This window comes from Chanodichthys erythropterus, chromosome 3 (assembly GCF_024489055.1).
Source record: "Chanodichthys erythropterus isolate Z2021 chromosome 3, ASM2448905v1, whole genome shotgun sequence".
Lineage (NCBI taxonomy): Eukaryota > Metazoa > Chordata > Actinopteri > Cypriniformes > Xenocyprididae > Chanodichthys > Chanodichthys erythropterus.
Window position 1 is genome coordinate 12,268,462 of NC_090223.1, and position 21,174 is coordinate 12,289,635.

The window sequence follows — 21,174 nt, forward strand, 5'->3', positions numbered from 1 at the left end:
TCGTCTGTAAAGCTCTTTTAGAAGGGGAAGTCAACTCACTCGTGCTGAAGCACCCAGGGAGCGACGCGATGTGTCAGGTACACCACTCCCTGACATACCGAGGAACCGGCCCAAATCGCTACACACGCACACACTCTTTGTGTTGCTGTGAAAACAGCAGTTTTCGAGCTTATAGCTCAGCTCCTCGGAGACTCGCGACCTCGCTGAACGTGCCCTTTCACCAGCACTGAAAGCTCGCTGTAAATCCTCTTCTGAGGCAATGTTTTAGAATAAAACAAACGAAGAAAGGAGTCTTCTAAAACAGGACACCAGTGAATGGCTCCGAAGCGAAAGACAGAGTGCGATTGCATCTGCTTCCTATTTATATACACCTGTCGGGGGCGGTGCGCATTATGCAAATATCGCACGCCAATTCCATTGGCTTGTTTTAGTTTACACGAAGATGATAGGGCTCTCTAAGCGATATCCCAATTCGTCGGTCACTACTGACGTACGTCGAACGTGACCGACTGAAAGGGAACTGAGGTTTTTGGACATCACGGATATTACAGTTTGATTTAGATACTGGTGAAACCGGTGCATATCTTACATTTATTTGAATTCACAACTGAACTCCTGTTGTCACCGGCGCAATGAATTGTGGGATAGTGTAGACTGTGAAGTGTCTTGAGATGGGAGCTTCACTCCACTGGGAAACGGAGGGGGTGCACTTGAAGTCGCTCTCGAATTACGTCATCCCTCCTCGCGCCCCGGTGAATCGCGCTTCAAAGTCCGCTTTCCCCCCACTTTTCTCAAGAACAGAATACAGTGCGTAAAATGGGTACATTAAAATGTGTCGATATAAATATTATTTAAATGTCACTTTGCCAGTGAAACAGCCTAATTTACAGCTTATTTTTGTGATGTAAGTTAAAAAATGAAATGCATACGTTGTACATTATATTTGTAATGTAATTTATTTGTAAATGAGCAGGAGTAATTTCTTTTACTATAATTTCTGTTCTACATTTTTTTACGCATGTTCACGTGTGTAAATAAAAGAATTGTTCTGTTCATTTTATTTCTTTTATGCAACTTATAATTTTACATGAAACATTAAACATATACAACATATACAATCATTTTTTCATCATGTAAATTAAATGTTTTTACATTAAAATACATTGTTCTATAGCTACATAAAGTACCTTTTACAACAGAACCTAAGGTTTAACATCAGAAAAACAACATAACATTTTCACTTAACAGTACATAAAACAGAACAAAGCATATGTGTGTACATGTTCATTCAGCTGAGCAGGGAGACGCTGGTGGAGCTGCTGGACCTGGATGGGCTTCAGAGACTTGCAGGACTGATTCAATCGAAGACTGCCATAATATTTGAACATACAAACAGATCTATGGCCCATTCAGATTTTGTCTTGATTGTCATAGCTTTAAAATTCTTGCCTGTTACAAATACTCATGCATAGCAGGTAAATTTTAAGATATGTCAGTGTAAGTTTCTTTTAGTTAAAACAACTGAAACATGAATTTTACTCTGGGACTAAACATTTTCAATGTTTCTTTCATAAAGTGTTATATAGTGTATTTTCACCAATATGTAATATGTAAATAAAACTGTAATATCCATGATGTCCAAAGACTAAGTCAGTTTTTCATAAATACAATATTGGTCTCTGAGATGGAGTGCAGTTTAATAAAACCCTAAAGTACTGTACTTTAAATTTAGACTTAAATACAGAGTAAATGTATAAATATTAATGTATTTATTTTCAGAGTTAACATTTCATTTAACATTCATTTTAAAAAAACAAGGTTAACTTGCTAGCGATATAAAACTAACATTACATAGTTTAACCATACATATTTTGGTCCAGTGTCATGTCGTGAAGCATGTCAAAACCCAATAGAAGTCATAAAACTTTAAAATGCACACACAAACATTAACTGTCAGCTGTCTGTCACACAGCCGCTAGCCATGTAAGGACACTCGGCTCATTGTTGCCACGTCTGAGATTGGGATCCTTTTACACTTGTGCTGTGATTACACTACTTTTGGGATGGTTTTGTTGTGCAGACCTGGCAACCCTCCTGTCCAAAACCCCACCCCTTTCATGCACTTCAAAGTGCGTAGCCCTGAATTGGGACACAGCTCATGTCACAGTCTCTGTCTGTCCTGGTCTCCATAAACTCCATTTCCCTTCATCCTCCCTGGCCCACGGCTGCACACACTTCCTCATTACCGCTCCTGATCTGCCAATCACACGCACCTGCTTCCCATCAGCACACAATCACCAGACTATTTAAGCATGCCACTCACCCCCCTCAGTTGTCTGGTCTCGTTGATTTTTTCATGCATGAAAGACATTTCTATGTTTGTCTCCAGTGTACCTAAGAACCTTTTGTTTCCACTCCAGTGATCTCCCTGTGTTCTCCGTGACCCTACGTCTATGTATGTCTACTTGCCTAGTTTCCATTCAACCTAGTTCATCTCATCTGTTCACGTACCTACATCACTGTCATCTACCTTCTGTTTGTCAATAAACATCCATCTATGTTTACCTCAGTGTCTCCCGAGTATCTGTCCGTAGGCACATTTTCTCCTCCCATCTAATCCTGCCGACCCCAATAATACATCTCTGCTGTGGGGTCTCAAGCAGTATGGTCGTCCCTTGGAGAGGTATGTGGAGGAGTTTACTGAGCTCTAATCAGGTGGGCTGGCCAAATGCTCCACTTAGTGCTTGTTTTCTGATGGGTCTGGATAAGGATACTATTCACTATAGCAAACCTGCCTGTTATTTCTAGTCAAGTCTATTAATCTTATTCTCTATTTAAATGGTTCTAATTTTGAAGTGGAAGAAATGAAAGTATCCTCCTCATCCAGCCCCATCAGAAACACACGTAGCCTGGTCAGCTCACTTCCCGCCGGCTCCCTCCACATACCCCTTCAATGAATCTGCCCATTCCTACCTGCCTGTATTTCCCTGAGAGCGCAAATGGGTTTCAAACAGCGCTAAAGTCTGCCTTCCTTCCAGTTACAGCTGCTAATAGGACTCCAGAGCATTGTCACAAAAAGGCAGCCTTCCCAGAGCCTTGTCACATGATGGCTGCTTCTCTAGCCCCTGAATTTGCTCCAGTGTCTTCTCCAGCCCCTGAATCAGATCCTGGGTCTGTGTCAGCCCGTGACCAGAGTCAAATGATGGCTTTAGCCTGTGACCAGCGTCCAGAAATGGCTTTAGCATGCGCCCAGCATCCAGGGATGACTTTAGCCCCTCAACCAGCGTCCAGGGATGGCTTTAGCCCGCGACTAGAGTCCAGAGATGGCTATAGCCTGCAACCGGAGTCCAGAGATGGCTTTAGCCCGCGGCCAGAGTCCAGATATGGCTTAAGCCCCTCGACCAGATTCCAAAGATGGCTTTAGCCCCTCAACCAGCATCCAGGGATGGCTTTAGCCCCTCAACCAGCATCCAAAGATGGATCCAGACTCTGCAATTTTCTGCCGAAAATATAGTAAAATTGGATGATGGTGGACATGAAACTTTGCCCCTTCTCCTGGCGAGGCTCTCGGCTCACCTTTGGCGTGCCCAGGCTCCATCTCCTCGGCGTGAGCACAGACGAAAGCGCACCCGCCGCCGGGGAAAACGCAGCGGCCAGCTGGTGAGGTTGAAGGCCCGTCTTGCATGTTGTTCTACACCTTTTTGGAATCAGTTTGGAGTTGTGCCTAGCCTCGTTATTCCTCGACGCTCGCTGGACCCTGTCGACGCCTGGATGATACCTGTCGTCGGCCCAGAAGAGGTGTTCCAGCCACGCGGCCCCTGCTCTCCTCGTCCCCGCTGGCGACAACTTGCAGTGGCAAAGGGTTTTTTAAACCTCATTGATCCTTTTAATCTTGTGCAATCTGTGTCTGGACCCACACAAGAACATGGACACACACTTGATCTTGTTTTACCATATGGTTTGCCTGTTCCTAATCTAGAGATATGTGACGCAGTGTTTTCTGACCATATGCCTGTATTATTTGAGACTGCTCTTGCCTGTGATACAGTTAAATCTTGCGCTGCTGCACGGCGCTGTCGCATGATTAACCCTTCCACTGTTGTTCAGTTCTCGGCTGCTCGTACTCGTACTGCATACAGATGAGCTTAGTTCATGGTTTCATTCCACCTGCCAAACTGTTTTAGACACTGTGGCTCCATCAAAATCCAGGCAGCCTAAAACTAAATCTGAGCCCTGGCTAAATGACATGACTCATGCTGCCAGACGTGAGTGCCGTAGAGCTGAGCGCAAGTGGAAGAAGGACAAACTGCAGGTGTCTCTTCAAATGTTAAGGGATTGCTGGTGTCATTACCAGGAAACTGTGAAAGATGCTAAAAGAAAACATTTCTCAGATATTATTCTGGCAAACTGCAAATTGGGCTTCTTGGCACCCTATATTAAACCTGGGAGTTAAAGTGGACCCTGAGCTTAAATTTAACAGTCATCTGTCATCTGAAGTGATCTGCCTTTGCATGTTAAGCAGGCCTCTTCTTTATCTGTTTTTAAAACCCTTCTTAAAACCCATATTTCTCTTTGGCTTTTGACACCTAGTAAGATGTCAACTTTATTTACTTGATTTAATTTGTTACTTTGAATGCTTTTATTGTGTGGTTATAAATTGTACATATGTTTATTTTTTCTGTACAGCACTTTGGTCAACTTTGTGGTTGTAAAGTTCTTAACAAATAAAGTTGGTATGGTATGGTATGGTATGGTATGGTCTGCATATATTAATAACTAAATAAAATTTTAACAACTCTGCCTTTTCATTTACATTCTCTTTTTCATTTCATTCCAAAATATTATACATATTAATATTTGTGCATACTCTGATTATCTTCACTGCAATAAAATTAAATACAACATAAAACACAACCCTGTCTCTTTTTGTTGAATGTCAGTTTTAATGATCAATAGCCATTATAAAAAGGTATAGGAATTTACAACTTATTGGATCTCCAACTAACACTTGGCACTGGTTCAAGTGTACTCAGATAGTAAAAGCTAAAAAGGATACTGTTCAGATTTGCGTCCTTGGTAGTTAGGACTTGACAAGTTCGACTCAGGAGAACGAACTTCCGTGAACCAGAGGACGCAAGTCCGGTGATTCTGCAAATGGCACAGCAGCGTACTTGATAACATCACTCAGCTCGTTCTGGCTTCTCCAGATATCGTTTTATGTATATTTTAGGCAACAATAAAACGAAATGTGTTAAAAAAAACACCACTCTGCCTCTTTTCATTTTATTTAAAAACAAAAGAAAAACAAAAAACATTAATAGCCTCAAATGTGGTTCAGGCAACGCATTCATTTATCTTCAACATCTGCATAGTATAGTAGACTGTTTATAACAAATATATTAATATACATTAAACAACCCTGCCTCTTTTCGTTTATATTTCAAAATATTAAACATATTAATATTAATAATATATTAATATATGTGCATACTCTGATTATCTTCAATGTAATAAAATTAAATACAACCAAACCCAAACCTGTCTCTTTTTGTTAAATGTCAGTTTTAAATGATCAACAATAGCCATTATAAGTATAAAAGGTATAAGAATATACAATAAGAAATAAAACAAACAATTCAAACGTACAAAATCAGCACTTTAGAAGGCTACAACAGTAAAGTTAAATATAAAGTTATTAAATGTTACTTTGTCCTCAGCCAAAACGATTTGCCACTGAATAAATTATAGATTCATGAGACCAAAGATCACCCGTTATATACAAAAGACAAATTGTGTCATGTTTAACCACTACAGAGACATCAGAACCAGTGGCAAATGTCAGAAGGACTAGCTGAGGTAAGGCTGCTCTCGGCGGGGTACATGAGTGCTGAGCGCCCGGTGCTCACCTGGATCTCACAACTCTTAAAACGTCAGATCAAATTTTCAAATAGGCACAGATTTGAGCTTTAATCCAGCACATTTTCACCCGAAAAACTCTTAAAACTACATATCATAATAACTGAAAAATTATAATTAACATTTAAATTGCACAGGTTTTCTCAAGAACACATCCAGGGATTTGAACTGTACTTGGCTAGATGTGCACTTTGAATTGAAACAGTACTTTGGCAGCGACTGATGACATTTCACAAGAACAAAAGTACAGACAAGAACGCATATTCAGAAACGGCTAGTGATGGGACGGTTGATACCGGGGCTCTGATGCAGTTTTCAAAGCACTATTGTATCACACACTGTAACTGTAACAGAGCGGGACTGAGGCAGAGATCCATTTGCAAGCTTTATTAAGAATATCGTAGTCATACAGGCAGGGTCAATCAGGATCAGACAGGAACAGCAAGGAACAGGCAGAGTCATAATCAGGGAACAGGCAATGGTCAGGACAGGCAGATATCATTCACAGGACGTTAGACAAGGCAGGGGTCAGGACAGGCAGCAACGGGTCAATAACAGGGAACAGACGATAACGGCAACAGACAGGCAGACAGGAATATAAACGCTCAGAAATGATACCAGGGTAATCAAGACCTCGCGGTGAGGTGGTGTGTGTGAGAGTCCTTTATAGTCAGATAATGTGCTTCAGGTGCATGTGGCTGATGACGATTGGAGTGGAGTGTGAGCATGTGACTGGCAGGGAGGATGATGGGAAATGTAGTCCGGGAACTGACAGGATGTATGACAGAATGTCCCCCTCCCGGAAGGCGCGTCCTCGCGCCGTAGATGGTACAATCGAAGAGGGGGGGGGGTGCCCTGGAGACAGGTATGGAGAAAAAAGAAAGTGCAGACAGGTATGGAGGTCTCCAGGGCAGGTCCAGGAACTCTAGGCACCACAGCAGGTCAGGAGCCTCGGGCGGCCTCGGTGGGTCAGGTGCAACGGGCGGCCACGGCAGGTCAGGTGGTTTGGGCAACCACGGCAGATTAGGCGGCTTGGGCAGCCGCAGCAATGAGTCTATAGATGACCATGCTGGGTAACAGTCCATAAATGGCCCTAGTGGGCTACAGTCCACCCACCAGCTCTCCACCCTCCAGCTCCCCACCCTTAGGTATACTGCCCCCCCCTCCCCAGTTTTTGGGGAAATCAACGGAGGCATTGGCGGGTTCATGGGCAAGGAGCTCGGGTGGCGCCAGCAGGGCAGATCGCCTGAGCGGTAGCAGCAGGACAAATGGCCTGGGCGGTGGTGGCAGGCTCGGGCTGCTCTGGGACGGCAGCGGGCTTGGACTGCTCCGGGATGGCAGCGGGCTTGGACTGGCAGACTGGTCCATGGTCAAAGGAGCCTGAGTGCATCCTCCAGGCCCACAAAACAGCCAGAACATAGAACGTGAACACAGTCCTTGTGGCCATGACGGGACTGACAGGAAGTGCATGCGGGACTGGAGCAGACTCACTGGCCGGAGCGGATTCTGGAGCGGACTCACTGGTTGAAGCGGACTCAACGGCTGTAACGACCCCCTTGTTCACTGACACTGCAGGGCGGCCATCTTGTCCATCGTGTCCAGCGGACTTGAGTGCGTTGCAACCGGTGAACTTGACTGCGTTGCAATAGATGAACTTGAGAGCGCTGAAACAGACGAACTTGAGAGCGCTGAAACAGACGAACTTGAGAGCGTTGAAACAGACGAACTTGAAAGTGTTGAAACAGACGAACTTGAGAGCGAAGCGGCCGCCGGGCTTAAGTGCGAGGCGGCCACCGGGCTTGAGAGCGAAGCGGCCACCGTACTTGAGAGCGAAGCGGCCGGCAGAGGCTTGGGAATGCCAGACGCTCATGCTGAAGTCAGCGGAGGATCAGTCACAATGGAACGTAATCCTCTCCGCTTTCTGACTGATCCAGAGACGTGACGTTGCTCTGGGCGATCAGCGGAGACGTGACATGGCTCTGGGCGATCAGTGGAGACGTGACGATGCTCTGGGCGATCAGCGAAGGTGTGACGTGTTTCAAGGTAATCAGTGCTGACTTGACTTGGTGTTGTTATTGTGGTGACCGCCATTTTGTCAGTGTCATCTGGCGCGGCGGCCATTACACAACCAGATGAGCAATCGCGTTCCTCCGTGACACCCACAGTAAACGGAGAGCCAACAGTAAACAAAGCATAATCCAAAAAATGACTGAGGGTGGAACGGGGTCCATTGCGAACTAATTGTTCTTTGAGTGGCTGATTAACTCACAGAAAAAGTCAATGAGTGCGCAGTCAGGCAGATCCGAATAATATGCTAGGTTTAGATATTTTGTGATGTAATCCTCCAGTGATCGTGTGCCCTGCGTACTCCACAACAACAATTGAACAATGTCCATACCGTATAAAGGTCCTCCAGGAAAGCTGCTGGATCGTGGTGGCGGCGAGGTCTTCTGTAACAGAGCGGGACTGAGGCAGAGATCCATTTGCAAGCTTTATTAAGAATATCGTAGTCGTACAGGCAGGGTCAATCAGGATCAGACAGGAACAGCAAGGAACAGGCAGAGTCGTAATCAGGGAACAGGCAATGGTCAGGGCGGGCAGGCGGTCAGGCAGGCAGATAATATGCTTCAGGTGTATGTGGCTGATGATGATTGGAGTGGAGTGTGAGCATGTGACTGGCCGGGAGGATGATGGGAAATGTAGTCCTGGAACTGACAGGATTTGTGACAGTCGAAATGACAATACCACGTGATTGAAGCTTCAAACGTCATGCAGTATCGGAAAGTCGAGACAGCTGGTTTGAAAAGAATTGGCGCTTCAGCTGATTTATAAAGGAAAATGATATTGTTAATCATGTTTTATTGCTGGGGTCTCAGAGACCCTGAACAGAACATAAAGGTTAAACAGCTCACCCAAACATAACTACTCACATAAGTTATGATCACATCTATATTATTAATCAATATGTTAATCTGTTGACCAGGCTACATATGACACGAGTGGTAAGTCTCATTGTCACAAATTAATTTAGATGAGATTTCATCAGATTATATAGAACTGATCCAAGACTGGAGTGAGTACACAGACTTCCGAAGCTTTGTTTGGTCACATGATTTTTCAAACCATAGATCTGCTCCACGATGATTTAGATATGGTGAAGAAAACAAGTCTGACCACCAGATATCGCTAATGCCCACTGTGTTAAAAGCTTCGAGTAATGAACCGTTTTTCACAATTTGATGAAAGCCTCAAATGCTTCAGAAAGCCTCCATTTCCCATCACTAGAAACAGCTGTGGTTTAAATAGACAGAAGCTAACAATGAAATGAGTTACAGCTGAATGCAATAATGAGGAGTCCAGACAAAGGATAATGGGAGTTGAAGTTCATGGCTGAGAGAAGGAGAGTCAGGGAAGAATTGTCCTCTAGTGGCCAACCTGGGCACTCCAGCAGGTGACAATTACTGCTGATGTCTTCAGATCTCCTGTAAATTGACAATAAAACTCATTTCACTGGTGTCAACATTTCGTACTTTCAACTGTTTTTCTTATTTGCAAAAAAGTGACATTACATTACTTGTATTATATTCTGTAGTTCTTGATATATGTCTTTATTTAAATGAAGAAGCAGTATAACATTAGGATTAGCAATAAAAATAATGTATGAAATAGCATCGTTACTTTACCATGAATAGACAGACATGCAAATGCTTAGAAGTGCCAATTATTAAAACAAACCCGAACTGCTATTTCATTTTAGCAAACCAGCTCCTCCCATCACAGTTACATCATCAGTAAAGCTCCTCCCACCGCAATTCTCCAATAAATGCTGGAATATTCCCATGAGAGCATCAGGAAGAGCTGAGTTTATTAAAGAAGACAGTGAGAACATGAGTGATCCAGAACCCTGCAGAATGAAACACACTGAAGATACTGAAGAACAAAGAGGTTGGTGTTTATTCTTCATTCATTCATGACGCTGAACAAAATTCATGTTAGAAAGATTCAAACACTTTATCACATATAAACAGTCAAACTGAAATGAGTAACGTTACAAATGTTTGTTTTCAACAAATGGTCAGTAAATGGAGGTTTGAGAAACTTTCATATTAATTGTCAACATCAGGTCAAACTAAATATTATTTTAACCTACAGGAGAATGTTGCCGCACTAAATTGTTCTTTGTTTACATTAGTTCAAAGTTAATGTAAAATATTGTACCCCGTCTAATACATCTATAGGCTAAATAGAACTCATGTTTCAGTATTTGATTTCTGTTTTATTCTGAAAATCTTATAGTGACAGTAACGTCTTGAAAGTTATGAAAATGAAACACCAAGTGAGTCGATATTTTAATATGAATTATGAACCTCAGCTGCACTGAGAAAAAAACTGACGGTCTTCATGAAAGTGATCGACTAAATAATGTCCCTCGTGGTTTTTAGTTAATTTGGAGAAATATATATATTCTTATTTGTTTCGTCAAATTTCGAGAGGAGTAATATTCAATTTTTACATTTAAATGTGGCGATGTTTGTGTTCTGGAGCACTAAACTCTCTCGTGCACTGGAAGCCAGAGGGTACCCTCGAGCAGAAAGTGCAAGAGTGAGACTTTTATATATGACATCGATAATAACATGCAGAGAGATGATCCGTGTTCTTCAAGCCATATCAGGTAGAGTATATTAGAGTATTTTTGGATAGTGTATAACACAATGCTAATCGACATAGCCTGTATGTGCAAGCATACTATAAAATCAAACAAACAAAGAGGCTAATGTATTTTTATATGATCTATTTTTGTTCCGAAGCCACGTCAAATCACATAAGATTGTTTAAAACACTCGACTTGCGTCACAGTGAGTTAATTTGGAGCAAAAACATGGTTTTAATCTCATAAATTGTCGTGTTTTGATGGTGTGCTAACATGCTATCCCTTGTGCAGCTGTAGTAGGCTAAAGCATTTGAATGTTTGAAAGAAGATGAAGTGAGAAGAAAACAAAAAACAGTGTGAACACAGTCATTAGTAATTACAATAATGACAAAAGAATTATAATTAGAGCCATAACCAAACCGGAGAGCTGTGAATGTGTGCAGGAGAGACTGAAACTGAATGGGGTAGTTTGAACCACTAAATAGAGACACTGAATGAATATCAGTTAGCATTTTATAGTTTTAAAATAAAATCACATGGTCTTAAAAACAAATTTAATAAAATGCAGAGTTTTAGATTTGATTTGAAATAGAACATGGCTTTGCAGTGCATTTCTTGACTGAAACGAGGCTAATTTTATTTTCATAAAATAGTACAAGTAGTAGTCTTTATTTCGAACTCAAGTTATTAAAAGAAAAAAATAACACAAAATATACATTGAAAAAATAAAATAAACATTTCAACATAATAATACTCCACCCATTGGAAAAGGGATAGCTAGCTAGTCTTATTAAATCCTACCCCAGTACTAACCAAACCCAGATCACAATTAAATCACAGATAACTCCGACATACCATTTTGACTAATACAAAAATGCTACTCCAATTTCCATCCTACCATATCTAACTATTAATATAAGGAAGAACAAACTGAAACAAAATTCAAGCAGCATTAACAACAGCTAAATTCCCACTTCTGTACCAAAATAAATCTCTTATACCTTTTTTTTTAAATTGCAAGATATTTACACTTTCTTTGATAGAATTATTCAAACTATTCCACAAAATCACCCAACAAATTGAAATACACATACTTTTTAAGCTTTACATTTCTAACAATACATTTCTAACAATTATGACAATAATTATGACCATATGCAGGTTAACAGATTAACTGTTTTATTGTACATTAATTTTATATATGGTTAAAAAATATGTAGGACACAAACTATATCACAATATGTTATCGTAACCCCTGTATTGTGATATGCATCGCCAGTATCTTGGCAATACATAGCCCCAGACCCGGCGCCAGACACAAATTCACGGACAGGCATTACATTTTTTTCAGGGGGGCACAAATGAGATCAACCTTATTGCATAATAACAAATAGATTATTTATTAAATAGACAAAAAAAAAAAAAAAAAAACGAGTAAGAACTAAACACGTCGCATGGGCTCGACATTGCCCGGGACAAGTTTGTTTATTTTTTTACTTGCCTGGCCTGATTAAAACGGCAATAACAAAAAAATGACTAGAGAATCACCAAAATGCGATAATGCTTCTGCATTCATTTAGTCTAAGTGGCTTAGTGCATAATAATGTTACAAGGTATGTAGAAAATTCCAGCGAAGAAAAAAGTCATGTCTATTCTCAGAAAAACATAAAACAAACACAACAGAACTACCGTATGTAGAAGCTATTCACATGAACTAAAGGGTTTATCCTCTCATTTATTTAATACACTACTCCACATAGGAAGAACAGACATGCCAACTAGTTACTGACCTGATACAGACACATACAGTACAGTCCAAAAGTTTGGAACCACTAAGATTTTTAATGTTTTTAAAAGGAGTTTCGTCTGCTCACCAAGGCTACATTTATTTAATTAAAAATACAGTAAAAACAGTAATATTGTGAAATATTATTACAATTTAAAATAACTGTTTTCTATTTGAATATATTTCACAAAGTAATTTATTCCTGTGATGGCAAAGCTGAATTTTCAGCATCATTACTCCAGTCTTCAGTGTCACATGATCCTTCAGAAATCATTCTAATATGCTGATCTGCTGCTTAAGAAACATTTAATGTGTACAATTGTACAAAATATTTGTGTACAATATTTTTTTTTCATGATTATTTGATGAATAGAAAGTTCAAAAGAACAGTGTTTATCTGAAATCTAATCTTTTGTAACATTATAAATGTCTTTACTGCCACTTTTGATTGATTTAATGCATCCTTGCTGAATAAAAGTATTCATTTCTTTAATTTCTTTTCAAAAAAATTAAAATTCTTACTGACCCCAAACTTTTGATCGGTAGTGTATAATGCTACAGAAGCTTTGTATTTCAGATAAATGCTGTTCTTTTGAACTTTCTATTCATCAAGGAATCCTGAAAATACTGCAGTAAAATTAAAATGTGGAGTTTTTGTATTTATGACATATGATACAGTTAAGCAACATCACACGACCAAGAGTGCCGAATAATACCATCACGACTGAAAATGTGACACTGATTTCATATGGCAGTTCTATAAACAAGTAATTAAAATGAATTTACTTACATTTTAGACATATTGACTGTTTTTGTTCTGTTTTAGCAGCGAAAATAGTTCAGCTGGATATGTCTCAGTCTCACACAGCAACACTCTGGCTTTCGTCTAGCATTACCTCGCTGATCTCTCCTGCCAACTTTGGTGGTCTTTGATTAAAGAAACGCCGTATATCCTCAGACACTGTCACACGAGAAAATTCAGCAGTTTTTAAAAAAATGACCGCTAACATTAAGCGGCAGCACTATGCTTAGCACACAACCAAACATTTCCACGCTCAATATTTGCAAACCAATCAAATCTGTTTTTTATTTTATTTTATTTTATTTTTTGAAATCAGATCAAACACATTTTTATCTGGTAGTTATGATACAAAATGATAACTTTTGATGACAGTAGCCTATTGATAAAAAAGCAAGGACTAGTGGTTGGTGGGACGTGGAGTTGTCGACTCGTCCAGGGCGGGCACTAGTGCCTCACAGGGCGGGCCAGGACCCCAATGCCCGCCCATGGCGCCGGGACTGCACAGCCCTACAGTTGAAGGAACCCAACCTTGTTATACCTGAATATATTTGATTCTTCTTAGTCTACTAATGTGTTCCCTGCAACTGAAGCATTCTGTCTAGAGCACACGAGCATGAGCTTGTATTTTAGGTTAAGCTGTGTTGCTTTGACATTGTGGAAAATAGAATGATAGAAACAAAATATATTTATCAATCTAAATGAATCTACTGCGAAATATAGGAGCTTGTTAAACCTCAAACATGAGATTTTACTGGGACAGCGTGTTGTTTATTTATTACAGTTTGTTCAATCATTTGTCATTATAGTTTTATTTAAATAGCCTACCCTTAACTGTGTCAGTAATTACTGTGCTGCTAATTCCTGATTTGAGAGTGATTTGTTTGTCAGAAAATGTTACCTTATTAGGCTCGGGTCTGAGGATTTTTGGGGACCTGGAGAAGTTTTGACATGCCCTGATATTTGTGCTTTTTTCAGTTTTTCATAAACATATTAACGACAAAAATGTCATAACACTTTATTCAGCACAAACTAGGCTATAATAATATGTGAGGAACATGTATGTACATGTTTGTGTTTTTGAAGGAATAATGTTTATGCGTGGTTATTGAAAAAAACATGTTCACAAGACTTCTGGGTATTGGAGGTTGTAGACTAGAGTTTTTGCTTCAAAATTATGTAAAAAGATTATCCTGCCTTCTTGTTCATGTAAAAAATATTTAGATTTAGATTTTGTAAGACACTTTTTGTCAAGAAACAAATGAAACAAGAAACATCAATGTTGATGAATAATGCTGTGATTCACACCTGAGAAGATAAAAGATCTGTATAATGAGCCACATAATGAGGCCTTTCAGTCAGGTAGGCTGAGAAAAAAACTCTCTGTGATTATGCTGATAACAGGATTAATGTCCACTCTTGACAAAAAGACATGATTTTTGTGATCGCATGCATGTATTATTGCACATCATGTGAAGAAAATTTTGTATAGGCCTGTGTTAAATAGGTTGCACATGACGTCACAGCAGCAGCGTGAATTAGTCTGGAGGGCAAGGAGTGAGTTTTCTATATAGGAATCCTATCAAACTCAAATTTTGTAGGTTTTGCATCGTTTATGGTTGCTCAAATCGATAAAATCGAGAACACAGAAAGTGTTTCGTTTACATAACTTATACCGTTTTCATAACTTATACCGTTTTCATAACGTATATCGTTTAACTTTAAAAGTTGTCGCCTTTTAATAGCGTTTTGTGTATGCTGATACTGAAATGAATATGGATACATGCTTACCTTATTTGTTTTTGACTTTGTTAAATATCCACATTCTTCATGGTATTGTTTGCAGGGAAGAGAAGCTATTTTATCCCATTGAATGATAATTTGGTGTTTTCATTTAATTTTTGTAATATTCCGTTAACAATGTTGATCTGGTTACCATGAGAACAGTTTCACACGCTGCTGCTTCAGCCATCATATGGTATAAAATATCAGAATAAATAAATGTTTAACAAGCTGAAAGAAGTTGATTCAACAACAAAGAAAACAAGTTCAAAAACACTCAGCTATGTGATTATTTTATTGAGTGATAGGGATTGGGTATAATCAGTGACAATATTAGATTTGAAATACGGCATCTTCCCATCACCTCCTCAGCCTGCTTCCCTTAGTGCGTTTTTACACACAAGGCAACAATTGTATTACACCATCCAGTTTTTTCTTTGAACGATGATGTGAGCTCTTGTTGCAATTCTCAATGTGAAAAATGACGCTATTGTAGGTCATTTATGCTGAAATCGTGACAGAAATATTGCCCTAACTTCACTAGTAGAAAGGCAGAACGATATAAACAAACCAAACTAGAACTGAACACAGCGTGACGGCAGCTTCACATTCTCGATCTACCTCCTCGATGGCAGGAAAGTCTTTCAATTCAGTGGAAAAGTCACTCATCTTCATAACATAAAGATCACATCTACCATATGTTGTGATTTTCTGTTTATATCTTTCTAAACCAGCACAGAAATGACTTTTCTCCATCTCTTCCATTCTAATTTTCACTGCTTGCCCTCCACCGGTATTTCACGCGTCACCAGAACCACGTGATTGCAAACAACCTATTACATTACTAGTCAAAAGATTGAACACATTGCAATTATAATGTTTTTAAAAGAAGTCTCAAGTCTCTAACCAAATAATGATTTTCTATTTGAATATACTTTGAATATAACAGTATGTATTTCTGTGATGCAAAGCATCTGAACATTCCTACCTCTATGGCATTTCATATAGGCTACTATATTTGTTATATTATATAGCCTATTAATGTGCAGTTAACAAACTATACATCATTAAGAAGATCTAAGACTCAAGCTTCACATTTTGACTAAATTAAATTAAATTAAAATCTTATATTGACCGTAATTTCTTAATATGCTTAAAGTCATGCACATTTGGAGAGATATTGATGGATTCTCATGTTTATGTCAGTTTTCTATACAGAGGAGTAATATTTATTCTGTATTTATTGTCATCACTGTGAGCGCTGGATACTGTGTTTTCAATTCATACTTGCAGCCGGAGGGCGCTTTGTGCACATTTAGTCCACTAATTACTCTAAAGAACAGGCATATCATGTGACATTCCAGGAACTAACAGGCTTCCAGAGATCGCTAACCATGGCTGTAACATACAGATAAAGACAATAAATACACTATTGAGACGATACATGTATTGCCTCAGAATTTGCGTCTGAATAGCGCTCGCTCCGTGGTCAAGACCGAATTAGCGGATAATGAGCTGAATCACAGACGTTTGACGTGTCTATTTTCATTCAGATTACATTTGAGAATTTTTGTTTCCGATTTGACTTGAAGGTGCCCTAGAATCAAAAATTGAATTTATCTTGGCATAGTTAAATAACAAGAGTTCAGTACATGGAAAAGAGATACATTGAGTTTCAAACCCCATTGCTTCCTCCTTATATAAATCTCATTTGTTTAAAAGACTTACGGAAAACACGCGGATCTCAACGTAACACTGACTGTTACGTAATAGTCGGGATCATTAATATGTATGACCCCAATATTTGCATATATGCCAGCCCATGTTCAAGGCATTAGACAAGGAAAGGCAGTATTAACGTCTGGATCTGTGCACAGACAAGGTAAGCCAGCAAGAACAACAGCGAAAAAATGGCAGATGGAGCAATAATAACTAACATGATCTATGATAGCATGATATTTTTAGTGATATTTGTAAATTGTCTTTCTAAATGTTTCATTAGCATGTTGCTAATGTATTGTTAAATGTGTTTAAAGTTACCATCGTTTCTTACTGTATTCACGGAGACAAGAGCCGTCACTATTTTCATTTTTAAACGTGCAGTCTGTATAATGCATAAACACAACTTCATTCTTTATAAATCTCTCCAACAGTGTAGCATTAGCCGTTAACCACAGAGCATAGCCTCAAACTCATACAGAATCAAACGTAAACCTCAAAATAAATACTTTACTCACATAATTCGAAGCATGCATACAGCATGAATGACAAACATCTTGTAAAGATCCATTTGAGGGTTATATTAGCTGTGTGAACTTTGTAAATGCGCTGTAATATAGTCGAGAGCTCGTGTGGCAGGGAGCACGCGATTTAAAGGGGCAGCGCTGCCAAAATCAGTGCATAGTTAATGATGCCCCAAAATAGGCAGTTAAAAAAAGTATAAAAAAATCTATGGGGTATTTTGAGCTGAAACTTAACAGACACATTCAGGAGACACCTTAGACTTATATTACATCTTGTGAAAAAGCATTCTTGGGCACCTTTAAAACCTGACATTTCAATGTTTCTTTTTGTTATTAGTATTCACTAAGTTACTGTTCATTTTCTGTGTTCAACTATCAGACTTTTTTCAGAGGGAAATGAGAGATCACACATCATGTTAGTTTTCTTTATTTTACAGAAAGCACAACATTTTGTTTTTACTTTGAGTGAGGTTCGCCACTTTCAGCCAGTTTATTTTGAGGTTCTTTAGTTTATTAAAAGTTACTCATTCTGAATGTGTCGTGTGTCCATAATGCACAAAATGCGCAGCAACAAACCCGCCACTGGATGAATGTTTTTTGACATAATCCAAATGCAAATAGACAGACAGACAGAGATTCCTGCTGTAACACAATGTGTATGCAGCAAATAGGGATAGCTCACTTAGCTTGAGTTATTAACACTGGGCAGACACGCAATAAAAGGTTTTTGCCCTAACCAGCCATGACACAAATATCGGCAACATTGTGGCTGGAATAGCAGCACAAATTATGGCTTTATGTAATCTTAAAGGTGTCTAACATGAGTTTGAAGATCATTCTGTGTTCACAGCTTTTTAGCTGTAATGAAAACATCACTGGCTAATTCACCTCAGATCTTGTGTCTGGTGTAGACAGTCAGATTGCTTGTCGCCTGAAATCTTATCACATCGCCTCTGGTTAGGACATGGTGTTACTCGTTCTCTCTGCTCAAGATTATAGCCACGCCCCCTAACTCTGATTGGTTACGCGATTGTTGTTGATGTTGGCGGACTAACTTCTAAACAGTGATTTTCAAAATCTACTTACTCCACCTTGAAGTTCTCACTACAGAAACATGAGATTTGTCAATAATGTTTTAAAAATAATAATTGAAGATCAATGATCCTCATTCATAGAAAGTTTCAGGGACATTACTTTGATGCATTTTTATAAATTAATCAATGTTATGATAATATTTTGTAGCAGTTGTCTAGTTTCTGCTATTACATCAGGGCTCACTTTTATGTATATTTCTCTCTTATAATTATTTTAGTAATTATTTTTTCTTCCATTTCAGATATGATTAAAGAGGAGGAGGAGAGTGAAGAACTGAGTGAAGTGGAGGAGAAACATCATGTCAAACTTGGAGAAAAACCAGCCTGCAATCAGAGTAGCTTCACAACCAAACAACATCTTGAGCTTCACATGAGAATTCATACTGGTGAGAAGCCGTTCACATGCGATCAGTGTGAGCTTTTTATTTTGGGTTAAGCTGTGTTGCTTTGACATTGTGGTAAATAGAATAATAGAAACAAAATTTAGTTGCATAATTATTAACAATTATTTATTAAAAAATGGAGTATCGGCAGATAACACACTAACAAAAAATCGGAAATCGGAATTGGTCAAGAAAATTGCAATCGGTGCATCTCTACTTTTTAAACTTATATACTGCAAAATATAGTAGCTTGTTAACTCTGCACGTTTTGCAGGATTTTTTTCACATTGCAGCAAAACAGATCTAAAATACTCTTGTCATTTTTTGTCAGAGACACAAGTAATATATCAACTGAAACTAAAGAATGTTTTCTTTTATTTGTGTACACTCAGAGTAAACAAAATGTTGTGCTTTTGCAAAATAAAGAAACCTAATATAATGCATGATCTCTCGTCCTCCTCTCTATAATCCTTTATAATTTCTCTAAAATTCCTTTTCTTCCATTTTAGATATGATTAAAGAGGAGGAGGACAGTGAAGAACTGAGTGAAGTGGAGGAGAAACATCCTGTCAAACCTAGAGAAAAACCTTTGAGTCTCTCAAAGACTAGAAAGAAATTTTTAAAGAAAAGAAGAGCCAAGAAATCTACAACCTGCACTCAGTGTGGAAAGAGTTTCACAAACAAAACTGATCTTGAGATTCACATGAGAGTTCATACTGGAGAGAAGCCGTTCACATGTGATCAGTGTGGGAAAGGTTTCACAACCAGTTGTAATCTTAAGAGTCACATGAGGATCCACACTGGAGAAAGACCGTTCACATGCACTCCATGTGGAAAGAGTTTCACAACCAAACGAAGTCTTCAGCATCACATGAGAGTTCATACTGGTGAGAAGCCATTCACATGTGATCAGTGTGGAAAGAGCCTCACACACAAACGTAATATTGAGCGTCACATGAGGATCCACACTGGAGAGAAGCCGTTCACATGTATTCAATGTGGAAAGAGTTTCACACAAAAAGGAAATTTTAAGGAACACATGAAGATTCACACTGGAGAAAAGCCATATATATGTAGTCAATGTGGAAAGAATTTCGCATACAAACAAAGTCTTGATGTTCACATGACAGTTCACACTGGAGAGAATCTGTTCAAGTGTGATCAGTGTGGGAAAGGTTTCACACAAAAAGGAAATTTTAAGGAACACATGAAGATTCACACTGGAGAAAAGCCATATATATGTAGTCAATGTGGAAAGAATTTCGCATACAAACAAAGTCTTGATGTTCACATGACAGTTCACACTGGAGAGAATCTGTTCAAGTGTGATCAGTGTGGGAAAGGTTTCACAACCAATTCTAGTCTTGAGAGTCACATGAGGATCCACACTGGAGAGAGACCGTTCACATGTGATCAGTGTGGAAAGAGTTCATTAACCAAACAGAGTCTTAATGTTCACATGAGGATCCACACTGGAGAGAAACCGTTCACATGTGATCAGTGTGGCAGAAAATGTATTACTGCATCAAACCTGAAGAGACACCTGACAGTTCATACGAAGGAGAAACCATATTCATGTTCTGTGTGTGGAAAGAGTTTTTCACGGCTGTCAGATTTACAATCACATCAGAAAATACACACTAGTGTGAGAGAGTACATGTGCTTTGAGTGTGAGAAGACTTTTACTACAGGGAGCATATTAAAAAAACACCAGAGAATTCACACTGGAGAAAAACCTTACAAGTGTTCACACTGTGACAAGAGATTCAGTCAGTCATCATCTCTGAAAACACATGAGATGATCCACACTGGAGAAAAACCTTACAAGTGTTCACACTGTGACAAGAGATTCAGTTGCTCAGCAAATCTGAAAACACATGAGAGGATTCACACTGGAGAAAAACATTACAAGTGTTCACACTGTGACAAGAAATTCAATCGGTCAACAAATCTGAAAAGACATGAGAGGATCCACACTGGAGAGAAGCTGCACACACATGTCTAAGTTTATAGAAACTGGAAGAGAGAGCTACTCTGAGAAAAAGAAAATTAACCTTTTAATTTCTTTAAAACATGATTATCCACATGATACAGTTTAAGACAATTATCATACAACACTATACATGTTTGGTATCATTTGAAATGTCTCATTCCCACAGAGGTGAACCCAAAGGCAATAAAGGTTGTAAGAGTTTAGAGATATTATTTGGGTCCTCTGCCAATTGGTCTCTTTTATGCAAATTGTTCCCTTGTTCCCTAAAGATGTAAACTACCCAAGTCTGGGACCTTGATTATTGCAAATTCCTATTATTTGCTCATGATTCCATTTGAAAGAAGTTTCTGTCTTGGTCAGAGATGTTGGAGGAGACTTCAGGTGTGATTCTGTGGCCAGATCAGCTCATAATGCTCAGTGTCCTCCAGACATTCTTTATGCATTTTCCAAATGTCAGGTATGCATCTTTTACTGTCATTTCTGAGCATTTGATGTTTTGTATTGATCATTTTTTAATTGATATTGTA

General features: G+C 39.0%; 1 protein-coding gene across 1 annotated transcript in view; it reads left to right on the top strand.

Moving 5' to 3' along the window:
- The window catches only part of LOC137003328 (zinc finger protein 721-like), a 35,378-nt gene extending 14,204 nt beyond the window's left edge, over positions 1 to 21,174 (top strand). Inside the window, exons 4-9 of the mRNA XM_067363449.1 lie at positions 2,595 to 2,683; positions 7,492 to 7,792; positions 7,851 to 7,942; positions 9,674 to 9,861; positions 18,514 to 18,657; positions 19,164 to 21,174. Of these exons, the coding sequence (XP_067219550.1) occupies positions 2,595 to 2,683; positions 7,492 to 7,792; positions 7,851 to 7,942; positions 9,674 to 9,861; positions 18,514 to 18,657; positions 19,164 to 20,659 (2,310 nt within the window). The 3' untranslated portion in view covers positions 20,660 to 21,174. The remainder of the gene's footprint in view (positions 1 to 2,594; positions 2,684 to 7,491; positions 7,793 to 7,850; positions 7,943 to 9,673; positions 9,862 to 18,513; positions 18,658 to 19,163) is intronic.